General features: G+C 42.1%; 1 protein-coding gene across 3 annotated transcripts; it reads left to right on the forward strand.

Annotated features, from left to right (window-relative positions):
• Window positions 1-658: 658 nt before the first annotated feature.
• On the forward strand, window positions 659-24,191 carry LOC139059276 (uncharacterized). 3 transcript variants are annotated; one of them, XM_070537470.1, is made up of 4 exons: window positions 659-954; window positions 10,734-10,839; window positions 12,506-12,601; window positions 23,780-24,191. In XM_070537470.1, the coding sequence occupies exons 1-3, from the start codon at window positions 715-717 to the stop codon at window positions 12,598-12,600; spliced, it is 441 nt and encodes a 146-aa protein (XP_070393571.1). In that variant the 5' UTR covers window positions 659-714; the 3' UTR covers window position 12,601; window positions 23,780-24,191. The 3 variants fall into 3 exon arrangements, 2 of the variants coding, with proteins under 2 accessions (XP_070393571.1, XP_070393570.1); XR_011514042.1 differs by lacking the exon at window positions 659-954 and adding an exon at window positions 1,431-1,449; XM_070537469.1 differs by lacking the exon at window positions 12,506-12,601.
• Window positions 24,192-24,387: the final 196 nt, after the last annotated feature.

Here is a 24,387-nt window from a genome sequence, read left to right on the forward strand (position 1 = left end):
TGTACCATTTCACCTCAATAAAAGAGAGCCCAGAAGGGTCATGCAAGGACATGGCAAACTGCGGCTGCTTTACGTGGAAAGCTTATAGTTGGCCATTATGATGCACTCGAGGAATTCGCCCACCATGTTCATGTATATACTCGTCTAAAGCTCTGCATTATGTTTTAAACCGTCGCAGAGGCAATGTCTCCATCATGTATCTTGAACCTACTAAATATGCGTCTAGACGCATTTAGTAGGTTCAAGTACACTGACAAAGATTGGCGACAGCTGTCGCCAATCTTTGTCAGTGTACTTGTTTGCGCTCTCTATTACTCCTCTCAACGAGCCTTCATTCACGAAAAATTATTGTACTGGAGACAGCCAATAATGCATGTCGAATTGATTTATAGATTATCTTTAGAAATAGGATTACTATACTACACCAAGAGAATATATCAGCAAAAGATACCAGAAGGGTTGCTGCATTACGCACTGTTTTGCTACCGTCTGTCAAAACAAGAAGTTAGAACAAGCCTCATTGTTTGGAGAAGCACTTGAAGCCTTTTCGTGATAGACCCAGTTTGGTAATTTAGCACCAATGTGGGTAATGTTGTGTTTTAATTTTTTCTTACATTTCAGAGGCAGTTCTTCACCACGCTCAGTAAGATCATGGAACACAGTGGTGCGGCCGAACTTTTCTCGGTTTGTTTCCTTCTGTACACGCTCGCCCACATGAGCCTCATGTGGGCTACGTGGACAGCAGTGAACCAGTGGCCAGCAGCACCATGGAGCCGATTGCAGAGGGCAGCGATGTTGTGCGGCATGCTTATGGAACTTTGTATGCCGCTGATACCACTGTTTCCCGCGGAAGGCTCCGCCCTCCACGGCATTTTCACGGCAGCCTACGGCGCGGGGACCCACCTGACGTTGCTGATGTTTCTGGTGGAGCGATCGACGCTACAAGGCGCAGACGTAAGTGCTCGGCACTTATCCTTCTGTGGACCAGCCTTTGTCAAAGGCTGGTCCACCTAGTAACGTTGGGTCCACCAGCCGAAACGTCTGTCTCTTCATTTTCGCCTTGCTTCTCTCCTTCTATTGAGCGTGTTTTCTGTTACGCTCTTCCGCGTAAAAAGAGAGAAACAACGAAGATTTGCCACGATAAGGTGCAGCGCAGAAGAACAAAAGATGACTTGTTGCGTTCGCCACCGGGCCTTATGCGTCAGCACTCGTGACTCGTCAAAAACTGGCTGCAGTGGCACGCGCAAGCTCACGTTTAAACACGCTTCACATTGTTTTGCCCGTCGAAGCCGCCAGAGCGCATATCGCAAGAGGGGCACCTCGTGGCTACATTCGTATATCGCCGGCGCGCAAGGGGGATGCGCGCTTGCAGTCTCGGAGGGACGCACTCGCATTGCGCTGTGGTTTGTTTGCGGCTGTTGTGAATGTGCTGCCGCTGCCCTTTGTCATGTAAGTGTCGCAGTGTTTTGCCGTCAAGAAAACGGCATTCTGTGATTAGTTTGGGTTGTGCGATCTGTTTGTGTCGTTTTATTTGGAAATCAGTAGTGTTTTCAATTGCAGGGCGCCGAGTGGAAGGCACTAATCAGCTCTTCAAGTTCATTGTCATGTTATGTGAGGCGCCTTTTCACTGACGCTGTAATTAAGTCGTTAAGGGCAGTATAAGGACGAAAGTTTGAGGTACCAAATTGTGCCTGTGTGTCCCTAGCGTCAGGATCGGCCGCTATGCGTGATCCTAACAAGAAAGCATTTTGCAGAATGCGAAGAACGGCGGTGAAATTGCGGTCTGTGTGCACCTTTCTGATCTCCGCAATAGAGGCGTCATCGTGGTATTTTAGTCTCCCCTTTAGCAAGAGTGTTGCAGACAAGAAAACTGGTTCAAACAGGCTTTTTTTAATGGCTCAGTACTAGTATGCTATCCCAAAAGGTGAGGTCAAGTGCCTGCCCTATTTTCTTCCCTTGTGCTACAGCGCACTGACAGAATTTTGCGTGCACCATACCGTGCTTTTATCGTTTGCGCTTCAGGTTCTCGATTGTGTTTTCGCCCCCTTTACCCATGTGATGGGTACGTATTCCATGGTCTTACGGGGAACCACGTGTGTCCATATATTGTGTCCAATATATGAAACGGCCAAATTCGATTTTATTTGACTCCTCAGATGGTTTATTGAGTCCCTTGTACCTTTGTGCTTGTTATCAATTTTACTACTTGGCGAATGGATACAGCATGTACGCTGCATAACTCGCTTGTGGATACTGCGTACGTGAGTCGAGTATGTCCTTGGTATAAAATAACTTGTATGCTTTATGTAGTACGATTGTTTGCAGTTTGGGACGTGTCGGAATGTACGCTGTGCGCCCTTCGCGCTTTACTTAGTCGGTGGCTTGCCGAGTTCGTGCGGGTGCCATGTGTGCGCATGGAGTTTGCGAAGCGTGCGCGCGGTTTCTTTTTTATTAGTGTTCTGTTCGCACGCTTCGCACAACAGGGCATGCCGCAGTTCTTTGTCCTTGTGCAACACATTTTCCTAGCATACGTCTGTTCATTATTTGATACCGGTTTCACACGGGGCTCTTTTAACCGCTATCCAGTCCGTTACAAATCGAATTTCTCGGTCGTGATTGGCTCCTTTGCACATGCTATGAAAGTGAGCCAGTCGCATCGATAATTTTGATCCGGATCGGGCTTGATCGCGATCGAGAGTGGTCGTGTGACACCGGTTTTACACATGGCTCCCACATAGGGAACACTTTAAGTTCAATGCTACTGAGTGAAGATCAAGTGCATATATGGTGGTATGTGGGCAAGTCTTTCTGGATAAGCCAATACTTGTGCATTCAAAACATTTCAACTACCAGCGTAGTGCATCAATGGGTCTAGTTCGACAAAATGGAGCGCCAGTGCAGGTATCTGAGCATACCTGTCCAGGGCAGCAAGTGTGTCTGCATTGAAACCACTAGCAGCATGTACGGCAGTTCTATTTCCAGTGGGACTGCAGAATAATCAATAGGGTGCTCTCAAGCTGTTTATCTATGAAGCTCTGCCTGGACTGTGTGCCAAATAATATAATGCAACACTTTCTTATGCCTTATAATTATCGAGTAGTCAGGATTATTCAGGCAAATTTCAATGAAATTCGATGATGATGTTTTTTTTATATATCCAAGTCAAAGTTGTCACTTTTTTGACGTTCTTGAACTTCGGCCAATTTTGAGGCCATATTGGAAGATATCTGTCAAGTGTAGAGCTACAAAACTTGCCTTAAGTGACTAAAAGTAGCTTAAAAATATTGAGAAAAAGATTCAGTGTGGAGATCTTTACGCATCTTGCCCTGAGGCTGCCCTGAAAAGTGCCTATTTTGCACTGCATAGCTCCAGAAGCGAAGTTTGCGATTTTCTATTTATAAGATTGACACAGCAAGAAAATGTCTTATTTATTTGTTCGTATAGCACAAGTTGCAAAGAAGTAACGAAAAAATACTTATGTGTGGAAAAAATTTATTGTGCATGCAGTGAGGCTCCAAACTTCCACCCCATATAATTTTTTTCCGAGAAAACTACGAAGTTTCTTGCAAAACTAATGTTCATTCCTTTGTGTGGACACATATACCCATCACATATAAAAATTTAATTTATTGAGAACGAGAAATGGTCATGGGACCTCGATTACCGTTCTTCTCTGAACATGTCATATATATATATATATATATATATATATATATATGAAAAGAAAGGTGACAAACATTACGAAAACATTTCAGTAACGTGTCAATCCAGGGATCAGCCTGACAAAGGTGGGACCCTTAGCTGAGCGGTTACTGAAATGTTGTCATAACACTTAAATTAAATTTAAAATTTAAATTTAAATTTAAATTTGTGCCTTTGGGTGCGGTGTGAAAAGAACCGTTCTTTATATATATATACACACTTTACTCCACTTTGTAATTTATAAATTGTAGCCAGAAAGCATGCAAGATCGGTCTACTTGAAACGAATTCTCAGGATTACATGTTTCAACACAATTGTTGGTGCAGTTACTTTTGTGCAACAGTGCATGTGGGAAACATTGCTTGGTTAAAAAAGCGGAATGACAGTAGATTTTTTCTGCAAGTTTGATAGTGCATGTCACAAAAATGGTGTCATACACAAAATTATTTATAAGTTTATATGGCTTGCAGCCTTGCTGGATAAGTTTTTCATGTTGCAATATGCGTCTTACGTAATTATGTATTAAAAAAATTGTGCATTTTATAAATCAGTCAATTACGCATTTCAATTTCTCATTATAATAACGTCCGCCTCTTTCAGCAATGCAACTAAAGGACTAAGAATTGTGCTACCTGCCACAGGTGATATTTAAAAAAAATGTCAGTGTTCACAGAAACACCATATAATATGGAGTGGTTTTCTTAGACCATGCAATATTTTTAAAAATCACCTGTGGCAGATAGCATAATTGCAGTTCTTGAGCTGGAGTACTCAAAGTAGCGGACATTTACTCACAGAGAAAATCGATGAGTAATTGCAAAATTTGGTAACTAAATTACATATTAATTGGTTAGTCTGTCATCATCATCATCAGCCTGTTTTATGTCCATGGCAGGACGAAGGCCTCTCCCTGTGATCTCCACTTACTCCTGTCCTGTGCTAACCGATTCCAAATAGCGCTTACGAATGTCCCAATTTCATCGCTCCACCTAGTCTTCTGCCATCCCCGACTGCGTTTCCCTCCTCTTGGTACCTATTCTGTAACCTTAATGGTCCAACGGTTATCTATCCTGCACATTACATGACCTGCCCAGCTCCATTTTTTCCTCTTAATGTCAATTAGAATATCGGCTATACCCGTTCGCTCTCTCATTCAAACCACTTCTTTCTGTATCTTAATGTTATCCCTAGCATTCTTCGTTCTATCACTCTTTGCACGATCCTTAACTTGGTCTGAAGCTTCTTTGTCAATCTCCAAGTTTCTGCCCCATATGTTAGCACCGGCAAAATACACTGCTTGCACACCTTCCTTCTCAATGATAATGGTAAGCTTCAAGTCAGGAGCTGACAATGTCTGCCGTATGCGATCCAACCCATTTTTATTCCTCTATGACATAATTTCCTTCTCATGATCAGCGTTCCCTGTGAATAGTTGACCTAGGTAAACATACTCATTCACAGACTCTACAGGCTGACTGGCGATCCTGAACTCTTGTTCCCTTGCCCGGGTATTCATCATTGTCTTTTGCATAATAATCTTCAACCCCACTCTTACACTCTGTTAAGGTGCTCAATCATTTGTTCTAACTCATATGCAGTGTTGCTGAATGCAACAATGTAATCGGCAAACCAAAGGTTGCTGAGATATTCACCGTCGATCCTTACTCGTAAGCCTTCCCAATTTAATACCTTAAATACTTCTAAACATGCAGTGAATAGCATTGGAGAGGTTGTGTCTTCCTGGCTGACCCCTTTCTTTATAGGTATGTTCTAATTTTTCTTGTGTAGAATTAAGGTAGCGGTGCAATCTCTGTAGATATTTTCGAAGCTATGTACGTAAGCAGTCTGTACTCGATTATTTAATGCCTCTATGACTGCTGGTATCTCTACTGAATCACATGCTTTTTCGTAATCTACGAAATCCATATAGAGAGGCTTATTGTACTCTGTGGATTTCTCGATTACCTGATAGATGAAATGGGTGTTATCCATTGGAGAGCATCCCTTCCTGAAGCTACCCTGGTTGACTAAAGTCCAGTGTTGCCTTTGTTCTATTGGAGATTATTTTGGTAAATATTTTATATAATACTAGGAGTAAGCTAATGGGCCTATAATTTTTCAATTCTTTAATGTCTCCCTTTTTGTGGATTAGTATAATGTTTGCATTAGTTTTCTGGGACCCTTGCAGTCAATAGACACTTCGTATAAAGAGCCGCCAGTTTTTCAAGCATTATGTCTCCTCCATCTTTGAATAAATCAACTGTTATTCCATCTTCTCCTGCCGCTCTTCCTTGTTTCATGCCTTGCAAGGCCCGTTATAGGAGGAGTTCCTGTATCCTGTTCATTACTGCTTCTAATTGAGGTATCCTGACTCCTCTGGGTACTGTACTGGTCAGCATAGAATTACTCCGCTGCATTTACTATATATTCAAGATTGCTGATGATATTACCCTGCTTATCTTTCAGTGTATACAGCTTGGTTTGTCCTATGCTAAGTTTCTTTCTCACCAATTCAGGCTGCATAAATTTTTTATGGCTTCTTCAGTCTTTCTCACATTATAGTTTCGAATATCCCTTATTTTCGCCTTGTTGATCAGTTTTGACAATTTCGGGAATTCTATCTTATCTCTTGATTTGGACACTTTCATTCTTTGTCGTTTCTTTATTAGGTTTTTCATTACCTGGGAGAGCTTTCTATTTGTTGCCTTAGTGCCTTGCCTCCCACTTCCTTTGCTGCCTGTGAAGCCAGCCTAGATATGGTTTTATTTATTACCTCTACGTCATCATCATCTCTGTTCCAATGTTGCGTATTTGTTTGCAAGTACCAGCCTGAATTTCTCTACTTTTACCCTTACTGCCTCTAGGTTGACCTGTTTCTTCTTGACCTTTCTCTCTTCAAACTGAGGTGAACCGTAGCCCTCACTAACCTATGATCACTGCACTTTACCCTACCTTTCACTTGTACATCCTGTACTATGCTGGGATCGACAGAAAGTTTGAAGTCAATTTCATTTCTTGTTTCACCATTAGGGCTTTTCCTGGGTCCACTTTCTGTTGATACACTTCGTGAAAAAGGTGTTCATTATTCGAAGTTCATTCCTTTCTGCAAATTCTACCATCATCTCTCCTCTAGTGTTCCTAGCATCGACGCCGTTGTTGCCAATTGCTTCTTCACCAGCCTGCTTTTTCCCCACTTTTGCATTGAAATGGCCCATTATTACAGTGTACTGAGTTTGCACTTCTCTCATTGTTAATTCGACATCTTCATAAAACTGATCTTGTTCATCATCATCGTGACTGGATGTTGGAGCATAGGCTTTAATCTATACCTCTTATTAAGTTTGATTACGACTACTGCTACCCTCTCATTAATGCTGTAGAATTCGTCAATGTTGCCCGCTATGTCCTTATGAATTAAGAATTCTACTTCGTATTGCTTCTCATCTGGGAGACCTCTATAGCAGAGGACATGACCGTTATACAGCAATGTATAAGCCCCACCCGTTTTTCTAAGTTCACTGAGGCCAATGATATCCCAAGGAATGTCTGATAGTTCCTGAAAGAGTCCTGTTAAGCTAGCCTCAATCGACAGCGTTCGGCTGTTAAAGGTTGAGAGGGTCAGTTTCCATTGGTGGCCTTTCTAGACCCAGGGATTCTTAGCACCCTCTGCTGCATTACAGGTATAACCCGAGTTACTGTGTGGCACATAATAAAATATACAAATTGTAGCAGGTGCGTTGGTAAGGCACATCCTCTTGGAATGAATTCTAAGGATTTTACGGTTTTCAAGATATGCAGCATGAAACTTGTAGTAAAAATGCACTATTGTTCCCCTTTTAGCAAACCTCAATTTTATGCATTCAAGCACAAAAGTAACAGAGTACTTTGTATTTTGGCTCACACCTTGGGAATGAATATCTCGTAACTGGTGTCATCCTAAAAATTTGCTACAATTGAATAGACTTTTGAACTCACTGGTTGTATTTCGTAAATTGCAATATGTGCCATGAGGTCATCAATCAAACATAATTGGTGTTATTTTATTAATCAGTCAAATATGCAAATAGATTTTTTATGAAAGTAATGACCACTTCTTTGACTAATCTAGCTCAGTGGCTAAATTTAAGCTATATGCCACATGCAATTCTTAAAATTTCGGTATATATAGTTGTTTTTAACATTGTCAAAAATCCATTTATGGAGATCGACTACTCTCAGAAGCCAAGTTACACTGAAGATCCACATGTTTAAATGAACACTCAACAAAATTTCACTCATAACCATAAAATGATTTTCGCACATGATACGCTGGACATTAAGGAAATTGCATTAAGTTTTTAACTAATGACATATAGTGCAATCATTGTAATACAGAAATTGAAGCGAGTGATTCTGCAATGTATATTCAAGAGAACAAATTATAATGCTGGAACCAGTTTTGAGATAAGCACTGTAAAAATTGCGATAAATGTACATGGTGTCCCACAAGCCTAGTGCAAAAACCAGGCACACACAAATAGGCGCTCGGAAAAGCATTCGTATAAAATTTTTGCCTAGTGCAGAAACCAGGCGCACATTAATCTGCGCTAGGAAAAGCGTGCGAAAGAACATAGCGAGCCGCACCAATCTAATCCAGAAGCCAGAGGGTGGGGGGGGGGGGGGGCGGAAGTAAAGTGTTACACTAAGCTCAGTGCTACCACTTACTCTTCCAATGCATTGACTCTTCTAACAAAGTCTTGTTATACATTGAAGCTCAAAAATTAGCTGGCCGCCAATGCATTTCATCGCAAAATTTGGGACCGTGTATCTCAAAACCGGTGTCATCCTCAGATTTTATTCCAAGTGGACGTGACTTTCAATGTCATCGGCCATGCACATAAATTGCACCAAGAGGCGTAAGATAATTAGCAAATCATTTGAATTTCTCAAGCAAATAGTGTTGATCTCTTAGACTAATCGCGCTTGAGCAGTAAAATTGTGCTGCATGGCACGGGCGATAAGAAAATATAACAATAAAGAAAACTCCCAGCATTTTCGCTGTGAATCTGGGATACCAGCTGAGCTTTAAAAGAAGCACACAAAGATCACTCTGCGAGTAACTACGAAAATGAATGTCACCTACTTAGGCCTCTTCCAGAATACACTCAAACGTGCCCGCATCAAAGTGTATACCATAGTACTGGTTCAGTGGCGTTACCAGTAGAAACTGCAAACAGACCTTGATGTATTTTCTTCTGTATAAAACTCGGTGCACGTGGTGCGATCTTGTACTGCAGTTTTTGCAGCTACAATTCCCGCAAATGCAAACATCACGACTGTTTCACATGCACCGAGCGTTGCAGCTGCCATTTTTGCATTTGCGAGCACCTCGTGGAGGACTTAATTATTCTTGGCATCATTTCGCTTCTATAAGAAGAAAGTAAAGCAACTTATTTGTTCGCCGTCCTTGCCGCCTGAGCATTTTCGCAGAGTTCAGCACTACGAATATCAAAGAATCGCACGCATGAAGGTTCAGTTGGCCCATTTCCTATAACTGCGAATTCGCAAGTGCGAAAACGCAGTCAAATTTGCACCATGTGAAGGCCCCTCTTGCACGTCAGTTTTGCCAGGAATCTGCGCTTAATGTGCACCTTGATTGCCCTATCGTTGCTGATTTATCATGGTAAACACCGAACCACGTCTTGTACATCAATGGGCACGTTTTCCTCCTGCCCCTTAATGACCACCTCCATGCCTGAGCCGATGGATGGACATAGGGCAAGCATGGCGACAACAATTGCTTCTCAACGTGATTGAACCTAGGCAACTGAGGAGGAATGACAGGACGCATGTACCCGTTCACCGTGGCCTATCGTGGCACAGAACCACACAATAACGCATATAGATGCGCCACACACTTTCCACAATGCCACATCGGCTCCGTTCACCAAAGGTAGCCACCAACACTGCAATCGTGCTGTTGCTTTTAGTTACGTCATAAACGTTCGCAATCACAGATAGGTCGTTTTCAAACAAGGGATCGGTCACACACACGATAACTGAAACCAAACATTTTGTCCATGAAGTCTCGATCAGTAGAATCGCACATCCGCACCAATGGAACTATCAACGTTCCGAGCGTAATAGCTCGATGGTTGCGCCGCATTACACGTTTCGATTTCTGGGGAACTTTCTGCTCTAGCTCGGCTTGTACAGGCAGCCTCCTCACTCCGCTCCTCAGTGGTTCTTGCCACTTGCCACTCTCGCTCACGCCTGCGCTCCTGAAGTCGGGCATTGTGTGTGCTTTGACACTACGCACTACATGCGGTTGCCCAATACTAGCGCAGGCAAGCAGGCGCGGAAATGTAGCAGATGACTTCTAAGCAATAAACCTCTTGTTTGCGCTAGTTAAATCTAGAAAGACCCAATTGGGTCGTTCTAGAGCGTGTAACAGGGCAGCACAAAAAAACCTGTCGAACCAAATGATCAAGAGAGGGCGGTGTTATGTAATATTGCGCAGTTTCCTTGCTTTTCTCTTGCTATACAGACATGGAACACTTCGTTGTAAAAAAAAAAAAGGGATATAATGGGTGTGTGAGAGCACGTGCACGGCTATATGCTGCTCAAGGGGATTCTGACACATTGCCCTGGATTTTTTCCCCCTTGTTTTTAGCAAGGGAAATGGAATCTGCAGATAATGCTGCTAACATTCGACCTCAATGCTTCACAAGAGAAACTGTAGCCTACACTCCCTGTGAGAGAAAAAGTATGCGAATTAAAAATTGTGTACATGCAGCAAACATGCTAAACAACAAGTAGGATGCACTTGAGGAAGGAATTTACGACTTGATGAGGCAAAAGAAAAATGTGGTGATGTAGCCAAAGTTTACCTCCATTTTAGAATGTTTCCGCAAAGGCGGTGTCACCGGTTTCTCATGCTCTCCTTTCTGAAATTAAGGCTTCTCCCAGGAGAAGTTTCCTAGGCTTATGCAATTTATTTTGCAAGAATTTGCAAGTGCATTCAAAATAATCCTTGTTTTGCGAATTTGCAGTTGCTGGTCAACATCTACCTTGAAATTGCATCTCTGGTGTGCAATGCTGGGAGCATTGCTTTCATGGGCATCGCTTTCTGGCAACACATGTCGGGCGCTGCCTACTGTAAGTTTCTAAATTATTTACCCTGTTCTTCTAGACACTGATTTGACAGAAGTGCGCTGCCTTAAAAATCACACTGTTTGTGTGACCAAAATTTTACATTATAAACAAAAATGGGCTCCGGATAAATTGTCTTCATTGGAATAATTTTAGTGTGCTTTGAATATTTCAGGAACCTGTACAGGATCTTAAGAGTTTCAAGTAGCACTGTGCGTGTGTATGCGTCTCTTGTGTTCTGTGGTTTGTGTGCTTTCAGTCAGCAAAGCTCATCTTTAATGGAGCTTAGCCTTTAGCTTGGTCAGGCTAATCTACTGTCAATTTATATAAGAAGTTTCAAGAGAAGTTCTGCGTCGAAACTTTCTAAAATATTTCATGCCACGACATTGCAAACTCCTTCGTTTAGCAGTTTTCACATTTTCGCAGTTCCTATGGTTTATCAAAGCCAATTTTGGCCATTCTTTTCATAATATATTTGCAATCTTCGCAAGAAAAAAAGGCAGCAGATGTGTGCAACCTTGGAGAATTAAAACCCGATTTTCAGTGAAGCTGTTTCTTTCGAAGTGCTGCAATAAATGTTTCAGTTTCTTGCAATTATATTGCATACATTGTCAAGTTGCCCGCATATATATGACTGTTCCGTTTTGTTTGTAAGGGATTTCAGTAAGGCATTAGCAAGGCATTTTAGTAAGGAATTCGACAAGTAGTTCATTATAAACTGATTCAATACCTTAGAGATGATGACCTTCTTAAAATTACTCTTTCTTGGATAGCAGCTTATGTTTCGGATCGCGTGCAGTTTGTCTCAATTGAAGGTAACAACTCCAGCTGTGTTCCCGTAGCATCCGGTGTACCCCAGGGTAGCGTCCTGGGGCCATTGCTGTTTCTACTCTAGATAAATGGCATTGTCACCGTTGTTACACCAGGCACACAAGTTAAATTGTTTGTGAACAACTGCGTCTTCTTTACCGAACTTTATCTAAGCTGACACAACATACAAGTATGATGCGATAGGTTGAGCATGGCCTTGAACACAGACAAAACCGTCTGCAAGAAAAGCCTTTTAAAATATGCCCAGCACCAGGCACATTGCAACGCGAGTATGTATGGCGAATGCCGTGCGTGGTCTGTTACAGGGCATCCTGATAAGGCACAAAAGGCAAACCTTGCTGTCCGAGCAAGGGATGCGTAGCAAAGAAAATCATTACTTATGTAGTCACTCTGTTAAGAAAGAACATTTAGCTTGAGGTGTAGTTCTGTTGGAGTTTTCAGCATGCAGCCGAAAGCGCCCGCTTTCAAGGGGGGGGATGCAAATGACACACTTTGCCCCCCCCCCCCCGCTCTCAATAGATACACCTATCTTTCATTGCGTACCATATACCTGAGCCCTCATTTGGATATAGCACATTGTTTAGCAATGCAAGCCTAGGCAAGAAAGCATAGACTACTTGCTGCACCCAACAAACCATTTTCTAGCTTTGCTGTTTGCATTTATGATAACAGTAATTTCTGTTTCAAATACAAAACAAAAATTGCTGGATAAAAGCAGGTGCTATGGTTTACAACAGCACGGTAATTCATCAACAAGCACATAATTGGTAAAGACACTTATAAAAATTTATTAACACATGTATGTAGGCTCGTAGTGCTAATAGTTTTCTTTATGTTGCAGGGCACAGCAGGTTAGGGGTTGCCGAGCTCTTTGCAGGCTTCAGTGGCTTGCTGTTCTGGGAATTGGTGACCGTCCCGGGTGAAGCAAACCAGTGAAGTGAGTTCTGTTGCATCTTTGCTGTTATAAATTTTTTGACAAGACAAATCAATGAGGCATACCACATAAATAAGACGTATGAGCCAGCCCCAATTAACATTACAAGAAAAAAAAAAGGCGTCCTTTGCAGATGGCAAAGGATAGAAATTAGTCTGCACATATCTACTTTTCTTTTTATGCATTGCTGTCTATTGTCATTTTATGCCTTTATATCACAGCTTACGCCTTCCCTATAAAAGAAATTGTGCACAGTATAACCGTACATCTAGTGTTATTGTTATTTTTAATCCTTTCATCAAAATAAAGAGTAAGTTGTTAGCAGCAGTCATGTTGTATGGTATTCCTTGCCTCCTTTTGTAAACTTTGTCCTGAAAAGTCACATAACTGACTGGCAAACTCAAGAACAGACTCCAAATTTCACCTAGCAAACACAGGTGTTTTTGAGAAAATGCAGAAATACGGTGATGGGTATCTGTTGACATACCGTAGCAATAGTAGGTGCGAGCAAGCTTCAACATGACTGCAATACTTCAGCTGTAACAGGACTACAGTGCTTAAGGTACCACAGAAGTGTAAGCGCACAACAACAACAACAAGCAGGTGCATCAACCACACATTTCACTTGAGCAGTCACAGCATAGGCTGTTTCCTCAAATGAAAACGCTAGCTATATGTAGAAAGTATATGCACAGGTATACTTAGATATAGATACTTGCATATATCATATGCAACTGTAACTGCAACTGCATATGCAACTGCATATGCAACTGTAACATATGCAACTGTAAGAGTTGCAGTGCATATGATGCTTGTTTTAGACACTGGTATATTTGTCAAAAATACTTATGGAATTAGATAAAATGCTTTCAATTCCTTAGCCCAATAATGAAAGTCTTACTGATAGCCTTATAATTCTGACTTGCTGCTTGAACATATTCTGACCTGAACAGCACCAAGCAAAATAAACAGAAGACTGCCCGCTGTCCTGAGCAAATATTTGGAAAGGGACCCAAAGAAATAAATATAATTCTTGACGGCTGTAGAATTCGAGCGTGTTGTTTGATTATCACTACTAAAATTACACCAGTGCCTAGGAGGTGTCTTTCGTGGTGCTGTTGAAATCAATTCGTGGTGCTGTAAACAATAGGAAACAGATAGATGCCATCTGTCTTGATCTCTCGAAAGCATTCGACAGAGTGGTACATGCAGAATTGATTGTGAAACTGACTAATATGGGAATAAACGCGAAAATAGTAAAATGGATAACCGCGTACCTCCGGGGCAGAACCCAATACGTAGAAGTGGAACGCACTAAATCAAAGCCGTTGAACGTAACGTCTGGTGTCCCTCAGGGGTCTGTGTTAGGCCCTGTACTATTTCTAGTATATATTAATGACATTTCCTCAGCAATTGACGAAGGTATCACGGTGCGACTTTTCGCCGACGATTGCTTACTATACAAAGAAATTAATAGCACAGAAGATCAGAAATTACTCAGTGACGCTCTTAGTGCTATAGAAAAATGGTGTGACAAATGGAAAATGAAAATAAATGAGAGTAAAACTGTTGTATTGCGCATAACGAATAAAATAAATCATATTTTTGATTTTAATTACACAGTGAATTTTTCGGTGCTTTCCACGGTTGACGTGCTCAAATACTTAGGCATACATATATCCGCGAATTTAAGCTGGTCCAACCATGTTACAAAAATATGCCAAACTGCGGAAAGGAAGCTTTGGTTCTTACGACGGAAATTGCAGTTAGCCTCACAGTCAGTAAAACTAACAGCTTATTTAACGTACGTTCGACCCACGTTAGAATACGCCAGCATAATCTGGGACCCTTATCAGTCAGGGCTAATTGAGAGACTGGAAAGAGTTCAACGTCGAGCAGCAAGGTTTATCCTATCGCGTTATTCTCGCACAGATTCAGTCTCCGAAATGCTCGGATTGCTGCACTTGCCTACGCTCGCTGAACGCAGGTGCATAGCTAGGTTAAAGTTCTTTTTTCTTCTCACTAAAAACACATTCAACATTAATAGCGAACAGTATTTGATAGCACGACAAGGTAGAACACTACGGAAAAGCAAACATAATACTTTTCAAATACCTCAGTTACACATTAACGCCTATGCATTTTCCTTCTTCCCAAGAACCATTAAAGAATGGAATGAGTTACCGGTGTTAACGCGAGAAAGCGTCAGTGCGGAAGAATTCGAGAAAAACTTAAGGCAACATTGAAAGAAGCTCGCACGTATTCGTGTTTTTTTGTTTTTGTTTTGTTTTGTTTTGTTTTTGGGGAGGGGAGAGTGTATGACCTCGTTTATTAACACTGCGTTTATAGTCATATTTATCGGAGTATATATATGTATTATATTTTGCTTATGTATCTTCTTTGTTCACTTATGTTCTCATATTAAAACACTATTCATGTACTGACTTCATGTACTGTACTAATTGCCGAAATACTGCTACTAACTTGGTTTTTTTGTTTTTTGTTTTTTTGCTATGTGTATAATTGTAATACCATGTATTGTACTGATTGTCCAAGTGCTGCTTTGACCCACCCTGTAACGGCCGACAGGCCAACAGTATTCGTAAATAAAAAAAAAAAAGTCATTTGATGAGCAACATTGCAACAACGAGCAAACGCCATAGCAAGTGCAAGCAGACAATTTTGCACTGTTGTGATGTTGTTAGGATCGTCACGTTGCAAAGCGTGTGACGCGAGGAAGGTGGAGGAGACGGTGCATGATGAGCAAACACACAATTATATTAGACGGCACGTGAACACGAAAAAATATCTTAACCTAGGCCCACACATACAAAGTTGTTCGTAAGTAGGAAAAATGTAGTCTCACGAGGTTGTGGTTAAGTTCGTAGTGTGGTGACACGTAGAGTCCTTGACATGAAACGCTTGTTCGTCGAGTGATGACCGGCGTGGAATAGCAGGCGCAGCAGCACGGGGCAGGAAAAGGTGGACGGCCCAGAGCTCCGTAGACGAGAACAGGCCACTTGTTCGCCCGGTCAACCGAAACTCGCGCATAGAAGCGGGTTCCAAGATGCCGGCAGGCCGACCTGAGGTCTTGTGCCAGGCAACGACCCGAGGCGCTCCTCGTCTCGACGACGGACGCTCGCTCTCCCGAACCTCGTGCGTAGATGCGGGTTCGAGGCTGCAGCAGGCTGTTCCGGGGTCTCGTGCCGTGCAACGACCTGAGGCGTTCCCTGTCCCGAAGACGGATGCTCGGTCAGGTGAAACTCACCAGGAGATGTGGGTTCCGAAGGCCCGGTGGCCCTAGTCGTGCCGGCGTTCCAACCATCTCCGTTGCGCGAGCCCCCTTTTCATACGCTGCACGAGCCTCCTTCGTCTTTCTTTTCCTCGTGTTGAGGACAGCCGCAATGTCGTCGGCTCTTGCGCTCGGTACTTTTTGTGTACTTCTTCACAACTGTGTACGAAATAGTGTTCTTTAATATTTGAGCATCAGTACACTGAAATTTCTACCAGCTAACTATGTGGTCTATGCTGTACTGACTTAAAGTAACAAATAATGTAACCGGACACAGACTACTTGCATGAATGGGGATAACTTTCCAAGAATATAACAAAATGGCAGAGAAAAATTCAAGCTTACTAAAAAACAGCTCGGTACAGTAGTAACTGCAGCGCAGTAGCATAAGCCAGTGGCAGTTATTCTGAGAACAAGAGAGGAATAATTGTGAATATGAATGTTAAACATTGGTAAGCATGCGGTGTGCTTAGACCTGCGACATAGTTGGCCCACTACATTTTGAATTCTTACATACGCAGAAACTGCACGAGCCTGTAGCATATACAGAAAAATTTGGCAATAAAAGCTGCAGCATAGTTTCAAAACAATATGACCAAAAGAAAAAGTGATACAACAAATGATTGAGGACCTTTACAGAAAGAGTATAAGAGTGAGGTTGGAAGATTAAAATGCAGAAGACAAAAGTAATGATCAAGAGCCGGGCAACTGAACAAGAGTTCCGGATCACCAGTCAGCCTGTAGAGTTTGTGAAGGAGTATGTTTGCCTAAGTCAGTTGCTCCCAGGGAACCCTGATCATGAGAAGGAAATTCATAGAAGAATAAAAGTGGGTTGGAGCGCATACGGCAGTCATTGTCAGATCCTGACAGGAGGCTTACCGTTATCATTGAAAAGAAAAGTGCATGATCAGTGCTTTCTACCAGTGCCAACATATGGAGCAGAAACTTGGAGATTGACAAAGAAGCTAGAAAATAAGTTAAGGACTGCGCAAAAAGCGATGGAACGAAGAATGCTAGGCATAACGTTAAGAGACAGGAAGAGAGCGGTGTGGATCAGAGAGAAAAGAGGGATAGCCAATATTCTAATTGACGTGGTGCAGAAAATATGAATGTTGTTGTAAAGGCAGCACACTTGTGGGTGCAGGCACTAACACAAAGACAATCATGGGTGCGTATGTTTATCTTTTTTAATATTTGTGTCTGGAAGCGTACTGCTTGCGGACACAAATATGAATATATATATATATATATATATATATAAATATGAATATGAATATATAATATGAATATAACGTTATGCCTAGCATTCTTCGTTCCATCGCTTTTTGCGCGGTCCTTAACTTATTTTCTAGCTTCTTTGTCAATCTCCAAGTTTCTGCTCCATATGTTGGCACTGGTTGAATGCACTGATCATGCACTTTTCAATGATAACGGTAAGCCTCCTGTCAGGATCTGACAATGACTGCCGTATGCGCTCCAACCCACTTTTATTCTTCTATGAATTAGGCCACCAATATTTCCTTAGCAAGATTAACCCTCATCTTCTATTAGCTATACTACATTTTTACATTATTTTGTTACAAACCAAAATATTAAAGCAGCTAGATATGAATGCCAAGGCTTTATTTTCTCCCATGGTCATGTTTATGATTTGCACTGGTGGTGGGAAGAAACTTGCAGGCCCGCATCGGAACCTTGTGTCACTCATGCCAGTTGTGAAGGTCTGAAAATAACTGAGCCACATCACATAACTTGTTTTAGCGCTAGGGTAGCTTGGTGACGAGCCTTGCATTTCATTAATGACAAGGAGAACCGAGGGCCCTGAATTTTGTTAGTCTCAACCCTATGAAGTCAATAGACAATAAAGGAATCTGATCTTTAATTAAAATTAGAAATAGCGAAAAAGGAAATGAAAGTGGACAAAGATAACTTGCTGCCAGTGGGATCCAAACCTACACCTTCTGCATTATGCGCATGATGCTCTACCATTTGAGCTATGGGCAGTAGCTACCCCCTTATTAACTTTTTTTGGTAATTTATGTATGTGTACTAGCTCTGGTTCTGGGAGTGTTAGCCAGCACTAGCACCACTAATGGCCATGGTAGCTGATGTGACATGTCGATTTTCAACCACAGGCATCACGCAGTAGTCCGTGAGCTATAGGAGCAGGCAGATAGCCAATAGGCCCTCATATCCTACCCGGAAGCATCAAAGTGGTCAGAGTCAAGACCTTTGGTATGCAAAGAAATAAATAATTAAATTCCTGTGTGTCATGCGCCAAAACCACGATCTGATTATGTGGTATGCCATAGTGGGGGACTCTGAATTAATTCCTTATTACCTAAGGTTCTCAAACGTGCGCCCAATGCATGGTGCATGAGTGTTTTTGCATTTTGCCCCCACCAAGTATACAGTGAATGACAAGGGTGAGACCTTATTTATAGAATTAATTTATTAGAGACCTTGACACCTCGGCAGCCTCTTGTGTACACTACCCTGTTCACTAAATGGTTGTTAAGTTCAGTGGTTGTTGAAGATGACCGCATGCAAGCTGTGGAACCCTATTGAGTTTGTTGGCCATTGGCTGGAAGACCGTCAAAATCCTAGATGTGATGCAGGTGTACTAAACCTTAAGTTCTTGAGAATTCCTTCATTCACACTCTGCCTCAACTGCCATTGGGCCATTGGGTACATGCAACTGGGCATGTGTATGCCACCAGGTGGGCGCCGGATAAACAAGCAGAACAAGAGACAACTTGTATTTCAATGTAACACCTGCCTTTTCCTATGTTCACATGTTAACCACCCCTTATGTGATACCCCGAATGGGGTCTTTAAGGTAATAAAATGAAATGAAATGAAGAAGTGAATACGTCGATAACAGAAAACTGAAGAATTCAGCCTCAGAAAAGTAAGAAAGATGGTATCAAGAGGAGCCAAGTGTGGAGAAAGAAGTGAAGTGAACAGAATGGGGCCAGAGTGTGCATTCAGTGACGAGTGCTGAGTTAGAGAAGTGAAGATGAGGTCATATAACAGAAAATTGAAAAATTCGGCTACACAGAAGTGAAGAATTTAGCAATACAGTGTGTTACTGCAATGATTGAATGCTAATTGCATTAATGTTGACAGTAATTGCGACATGGGTTTTGTCAGAATATTTTTCTTTGTGCTCTTGCTGCCCCCTTCCTCCCTTATGCTAATGACCCATCGTTACAGATATGGTCTATTTATTCATTGCATACTTTGATTGCCCTAGAGAAAACAGAAGGGTCAGTGGCATATGCAGTGGCCCAGCTTTCTGGAAAACGCAGCCAGCTCTTGTTACTGATAGGTTGAAATGAGCCCAAGCCTTTGCTGCACTAGACAGAGTTTGTGATGCAAAGTACATTCAGATCTCTATATAATAAACATGGATATAGCAAAGTAAATATAAAACATTTTTCTTCAATATCCGCATTTTGTAGTGAACATGGAGGCATAACGAATGCCATAATAAAAGAATATATTTTCGTGTCAGATCCAACTTTGATATAATGAGATTCAACTGTGTAGGCATCCTCACACATGCTAAAGGGACCCTGAAGAGAAGCACTCATTCAGTTCACCTTGAAGAAAAATTCTTCCAGCTGTCTATTTTTGTTAATTTAGTGTTTAGGACATTCGTTATAAAAGAGGAAATAAAGCTCAACATTGCATTCTTCTTGTTTTCCACATTTGATGCTGAAGCTCTCCTGACATGTATCAGTCGATGGTCACTGATCATGAAGTAGCCTATTCATTTATATTAGGCCTGTTATGGCTCAGCAAAAGTTTTTGAAAGTTCAGTCTTTGACCCTTTAGGAATACGATGTGGTCCATCCTACCCGATAAAAAAATTAAATATGCCCAAGCAGATGGTGCCAAATCCATAACCTCACTACGAGCTGGTGCAGAAACGTCACTGCGTGGTCGCCACCTGTCTTTCATTTTATCCTCTTTTCTGGCTTACTGAGCTTCAGCTCATGGTGACAGTAGCTTTGCTATGGCATTGCAGAAGAGTAGTTTAAATGAATACAGCTCAAATTAGCCTTTTTATGGTTCCTTCATGAGGGGCATTCATAAGTGTTTTTAAATGAAGCTTGTATTGGCTCACAAGTGGTATTGTCATGGTCCCGCAAAAAGAAAGCCTGTTGCTCCCAGAGCAGAGCAGCTGCAGGAAAGTGATGAGTTGACAGTTGCGCCGGCGCCAGAGCGTGAGTCATTAGCAAGGATTCCAGCTGCATAGGTGCGTGCTCATGCCACACGTGCAACCAATCAGAGCCGGTTCGCTTCCACTGGGGAGGGAAAGGGCACCAAAGAATTTAACGAGTGCTGCGCCGGCTTCATTTCCGTTCAATTCAGTCTTGGAAAACGGATGGGACGGCCATGCGTTATGCGTTCCCCTGAGAAACGGGCAGCCTTCGATGAGCGGCAGCGAGAACTCGTTCGTGAAAAGGCTCGCCATTGGCACACCGATTCATCCGTTAAGGGCTAATGTAACTAAGTATAGTCTCACATAGCATGAGTGCGCGCACACATCACATCACGTTGGCGAGAACGGCACCTATAGTTGACCGATAATTCAACGTGCTGGCAGAGCCAACGTAACCGGGCACAGCCAATGCGCTTCGACATGCCCGATGTCGAGCGACACTCACCCACGCGCCGATAATGTCAGACTGTAAGCACGCCTTTGGACCCACCCAAGCCCAGGCAATCAGACAGCAACGAGAAGATCCCGCGCTGAGGGAGTGAGAGGCCAAGGCAGTACGGCACTGTTACCTGTGGCTTACTTAACTGTGACGAAGGTCGGGTGCATGCATGACAAGCTTCGCTTACCCCCATTTTCTAGTAGGGGAAGGGTAGGTCATTCTTTTATTATGTATTGCCATGAAGGAACACAGAGATTAAGATTGGGTGGGAGTTTAATCTGAGCCCGCTGTCATGTTAACCTGCAACATTATTCATTCCGCAGTTACCTGTTGGTCAACAAGTACTAGGGCCTCTACGTTTGCGTAAATTTGCAGTTGACCATCAAACAATGGTCGGCCGCATCATTTTTGTTGTGGCTTGTTCGTCCTCATTAAAATCTTCGGCACTATTTCGCAACAGTCATAAGCTGGGACATTGTCAGCACACACCGCCACCAGTTTGGCACTGCTGGTGGTGTTCACTGCTTGTGCTTCAAGGAACTTTCCTGTATATGCTCTGCAATATTCGCTTAGTTGTCCTAGGGGTGCTTTGTGATATATATATATATATATATATATATATATGTGTGTGTGTGTGTGTGTGTGTGTATATATATATATATATAGAGAGAGAGAGAGAGAGAGAAAATTTTTATATTCCACAAAAACTGGAGAGACATGGGTTTATTTTCTTGCTTATTGTGTACGCCCATTCAAATTTGTGGTGCGCATAATACAAACTTTATGAACTCCCCTTGTAGGATCCACTAGATGGTAAAGCACGAGTTGTTAGCCAGCCAAAATCTGCACTTACCTTATGCTTTTTTCTTAATATACAAAATGTCCAGTCAAACAGGCTCCCATCTTGCATAGTCTCTCAGGACGCAGTTAAATTTATATATTTTTTTTACCACTGTGCGCTTCCATGTTGTCTTTTATGCTATTAGAAGCAGGAAAAATAATTTGGTATTTAAGGGATTTTATATTTGAAACCTGCATTTTTCTAATGTTTGTGTTCAGTTGGAAAATGTGACTGCTCAGGCACCCTTAGCAATGCCAATGGGGCCATGGGCTGACGCTTACCTGAATTTTCTGATTTGAGTTATTTAGATGTAGTTGGCATTGTTTTCCGCTGCACCTAGAAAAGAACAGTTGTAAACAATATCTTCAATAATGGTTGATTTGCTTCAAATGCCTTTATAGCAGTTAAAGCTAGCACTGCTTTAAAGGGTCAGAGCCCCTTTCTAAAGCTTATCTCAGATCACTCAGCGGGGTATTCGTTTGTAAATTTCGATGACTCAATAAAAAAGATTGTGTAAAGTGCCCAGTGGCTCGTTGTGTATTGCTCCTCAAGCAGAAGATCACACTTGCCGACCCCATGCGGTGGTGGCCACGAAACAACCCGTGCACTTCGACAGAGACGAACGTTTAGAACAGCAGGACGTAAAGTTTTTAAGGGGTCTTCTTTTGCGCCATAGCTAACCGCTGTCTGCAGCTTATAGTTTTGAGGTAAGCCAGTTATACGTTGATTTTTTTAAAGGGAATAAAGAGATGACAGGATTTCAGGCCCATGAACCGCTTCTTCACTCTATCCTTATCACCCAACGTGTTCCACTTTTCCTGCTTTACTGACGATCGAAATAAATAAATCCAGCAATAAACACTTCCATCGTCCGCTTGGTCCTTCGCTGGTAAGGTGGCTAGATGAGCATGCCTTATGACATTTTGTGTGTACCGTATCATCAATAAAAATATTCTAGATGACAAAGCACCTAGGGTGTTTAATAATAACAATAATAATAATAATAATGTTTATTGCCGCAAAATATACAAAACAACACAAGCAGGCCGGTCTAAAACTCAGTTGGCTTTGTAGGACCGTGCCAATGAATGTGATAGACAAAGCAAACAAGTATACATAACTTGATGAGAAATTAAAAAAAAAAAATAAATAAAAAATACGAAAAAAAAACGAGGCATAGAATTGAAACGAACAAGTTAACATTTGGTTATCTATATATAACAAAAGTTCAAGAGTTAAATGTTGCGATGCAAAAAAAAAAATGTACAAGAGGGTAATTTTACTGTAGCTGCTTTAAGAAGTGTTTAAGCGTGCTTTTTGATGTTGAGTTAAAGATTTCTTTTGGTAATTTGTTAAATATGTCAGGCACATAAGCACAGCGTTTGGCCGCGCCATACCTTGTGGCTGAACGCGGAACTACATAACAGACATGTTTTCTAAGCTCCCTTGCGGCGGAACGTTTTTGTTTGAAAGCGGAATTCCAGAAATGTTTAACAACAACTGTTTCTATAAGTAATGAAAGGAAGTTTGGTAGCCCAAGTTCACGGAAGATGTTTGCAGATGTTACTATTGGGGAATTGTACGCAACATTTTTAAGAACGTTTTTTATAATCCGGTCAACCCTGCATCTCCAATGATCCAAACAAAAGCCAAAGACTGTAATGCCATACCTCAACACACTGTAACCTAGTGCCTGTGCTATAATCTTTTTTACAGACAAGGGTGCAATACTTTTGATATTGAATAACAGCCAGGCTACTGACCTCAGTTTAGAACAAATAAGTGATAAGTGATGTTGCTACGATATGTTATTATTATTAGTATTATTATGCAGTTACAACCGAATACACAGCGTGACTGCCTGCTTGAGAGGAGGGCTGTACATGTAATAATGGCTATCTACTAGGGCCATTATCCGTGAATTCTTACGCTAGCACGCTAGTGCGACGTCACGGATATAAATTTTCTTTTTTTCGCATTCAGGTCGTTGTGGCATGGCAAATGTTTTCGAAGCTTGTTAACTTCAGTCTTTGGCTTCTGTAGAATACAATGGAGTTCACGTTTACCAGTCAAAAAGAACAAAAAAGATAAAAATTTGCTAAGTCCTAGCAGACGCTTTCAGAATCTCGTCACGGCGAGCTCGTAACGGGAACTTCCAAGCCGAATCGGGGCCATTCGTGTTTTTCGTTCTTGCGTCTTTTCTGGATGATCGAGCTTCCGCTCGTAAGAGCTGCTTTCTTCTTTGATTGGTAGTGAACTATGTGTATTGAACTAAGGCAGCTCGAACAAGTTTTCTCTTTAGTCTGTTTTTGAGCGAACACGTGTGCGGCACGTAGGAACCTCCCTGCCTTCTGCTCTTCTCTTTCCTTCATTCCTAGGGACTCGCGGGCAGACGGCGGCAGTCTTCGCCGACTCATCGACCGCAGCGGCGAGCCGTTCCCCGTCGTCGGCAGCGTGCAGTGAAAAGCGACGCCTACCAGGCTCCTGATACCACCAGCGATACCACCAGGCTCCTGACAGCATTGAGCTGATCACACTTACGCCTGCCCTTTTAGACTTGCAGATCATTGTCGGCAAACACTGAGAAATGTAAAATACGTAAATTGCTACCATTTTCACTGCGTCAGTGGCAGTGCCTTGTTTATATTGTGTTGCAGTTTGACGTAGTACTTGTGATATATTTGTGCAAGTTTTGTAACTGTGTGACCGGTGCCTTGTGTGTAATATATGTTATGTGTTTGTGTGTAATTTGTTTTTCAGAAAAATATAAATATAATGTGTTGCATTTAAGTGATGGTTGTGATATAAGTGTGCAAGTTCTGTCTTGATTGTAGGACCGGTGCCTTATGTCTAAGGAGGTATGCACTGAGCTCGACCCGCGAGGCGGTGACAGTGTCGCTGGGGCAGCCGCGCCATATTGACGGTCGGGGAGCATAGAAAAAAATGGCAGCGGTCTTACTCGCGCAAACATCTGATCCCTATCTTT

Source organism: Dermacentor albipictus, chromosome 4, assembly GCF_038994185.2.
Source record: "Dermacentor albipictus isolate Rhodes 1998 colony chromosome 4, USDA_Dalb.pri_finalv2, whole genome shotgun sequence".
Taxonomy (NCBI): domain Eukaryota; kingdom Metazoa; phylum Arthropoda; class Arachnida; order Ixodida; family Ixodidae; genus Dermacentor; species Dermacentor albipictus.

Excerpts from the sequence above, each read along its gene's own strand:
- LOC139059276 (XM_070537469.1), top strand. The coding sequence starts at position 715 with ATGAGCCTCATGTGGGCTACGTGGACAGCAGTGAACCAGTGGCCAGCA. Across the intron at positions 955-10,733 it reads CGACGCTACAAGGCGCAGAC|TTGCTGGTCAACATCTACCT; the intron begins GTAAGTGCTCGG and ends GCGAATTTGCAG. Across the intron at positions 10,840-23,779 it reads CATGTCGGGCGCTGCCTACT|GGACTCGCGGGCAGACGGCG; the intron begins GTAAGTTTCTAA and ends CTTCATTCCTAG.